Raw genomic sequence first — 1,663 nt, forward strand, 5'->3', positions numbered from 1 at the left:
AAGTTCTCTCATTTGTTTTTGGCTAGAGATCTTGGGTATGCCACCAGAGACATGACCTTCCCGTCCTGCAAGAATCTTGTCCATTCCTGGAAGTGTGTGAGTGCTCTTAATTGTGACATCCGCAATCCCATTGCCAGTGCCAGCAGGAAGAGTCTTTTTTCTGTGGCAGTCCAATGAGGGTGTGTTCATGCATACCAGTGATTTCATTAGTTCGAGGACCCCTGAGAGGGACTACCTCAGTGCCTCTTGGCTCAGTGGTGGCCATTGAAGGAATAATCCTTGTTTCAGCAGGGTGACAGTCCTGGGTCGCAGTTTGATGGAAAATCAATACCATAGTGGGTGTGTCAATGCTGCCAGGTGCACTGATACTGTAGCTGGTGTCCTACTCTTTTCATGCACTAGACTGGATAGGGATGAAAATACCAGGGATATGGCTACCAAAGGATCTCCTGCTGCCTCTCTGAAGCATAGGAAGGCAGTCCAGCAAGACTGGTACTGTTTAGTGGAGGAGGCTCTTAAGCCTTGTATATCCTCCACCACTCTAGTTGAGAAACATTTTGTTAAAGCACACCTGAGAAAAGCCATGGGTGAAGGTTCAGTGACACGTGCAGCTTCTCCCTCAGAGGGTTGTCAAGGCAACCTGGTCAGAAGAGGGGACTGGAACGTTTCCATATTAGGTCCCCGAACAAAGGCTTGGAAGGCCAAATCGGTGCTATTAGTAGGGCCTTCCCTCTGAAGGATCAGAGCTTGTGAACTACTTTGTGTAGAATCTTGGTGGCAAGTGGTGGAAACAGGTACACATACTTCCACCTATTGCAGTTCACCTCAGATGCATCTGGTCCTCCCACTCACGTCTGCTCTAGATGAGACAGGAACAGGGACACGATACAACTACTGCAGTAGTTGTATTGTGTCCTTGTTTATGAAAAGGTCGATCTCTGGTGTGCCCCAACGGAGTGTCAGGGAGCTGAACACAGATTGGCATAAGGACCACTCTGCTGAAGCTGTCTTGAACCTGGAGATGGCATTGGCCCCCTGGCTCTCTACTTCGAGAACAAACTGGGCCGAGAGAGGTAATCGGTGCTGGTAATCCCACCTGAAGATCTCCTCCAATTGCCATAATAGAGCCTCAGACCTTGCAGTGCCTTGTTTGTTAATGATATGAAGTGCTACTTGGTTGTCCATTTGGAAGCAGATGGCTGCCCCTGGAGATGGCTTGAATTCTTTCATTGCAATGATGACCACTCTACATTCTCTGATGTTGATATGTGCAGACTGGTCTCTTTCTGACCAGGCTCCTTGTTGCTGGTGCCCTTGTGAAGACTGCAAGCCCCAACCTATGACTGATGTGTCCGCTGCCACCGTCAGGAGAGGTGGAGATGGTGCCCACAGGACCCACCAGGAGAGGGTGGCAGGATTCAACCATCGTTGTACGAATTGTGTAAGATGGCCGGGCATGGGGTGTGGTATGTCTCGACCTTTGTACTGCTGATACCACCTTGTTTACATCTCTGATCAGGCGGCAATGTAATAGCCATCCCAGGGGAATGACATCAACGGCAAAGTTTAGTGTCCCCATCAGAGACTCCCACTTTTGCTTCATTGATGTTTTGACTACCAATGCTCTGAACAATTTTATAAGTAGTCATCAGGCATAGTTGGG

The 1,663-nt window shown here is 48.9% G+C and overlaps 1 protein-coding gene across 1 annotated transcript; it reads right to left on the minus strand.

Moving 5' to 3' along the window:
• Nucleotides 1-891: 891 nt before the first annotated feature.
• On the minus strand, nucleotides 892-1,458 carry LOC145399108 (uncharacterized). The gene has a single exon (XM_080271853.1). The coding sequence runs from the start codon at nucleotides 1,456-1,458 to the stop codon at nucleotides 892-894; it is 567 nt and encodes a 188-aa protein (XP_080127979.1).
• Between the last annotated feature and the right edge of the window lie 205 nt (nucleotides 1,459-1,663).

This window comes from Coenobita brevimanus, chromosome 47 (genome assembly GCF_032717465.1).
Source record: "Coenobita brevimanus isolate Jiangsu-jjx chromosome 47, ASM3271746v2, whole genome shotgun sequence".
Taxonomy (NCBI): domain Eukaryota; kingdom Metazoa; phylum Arthropoda; class Malacostraca; order Decapoda; family Coenobitidae; genus Coenobita; species Coenobita brevimanus.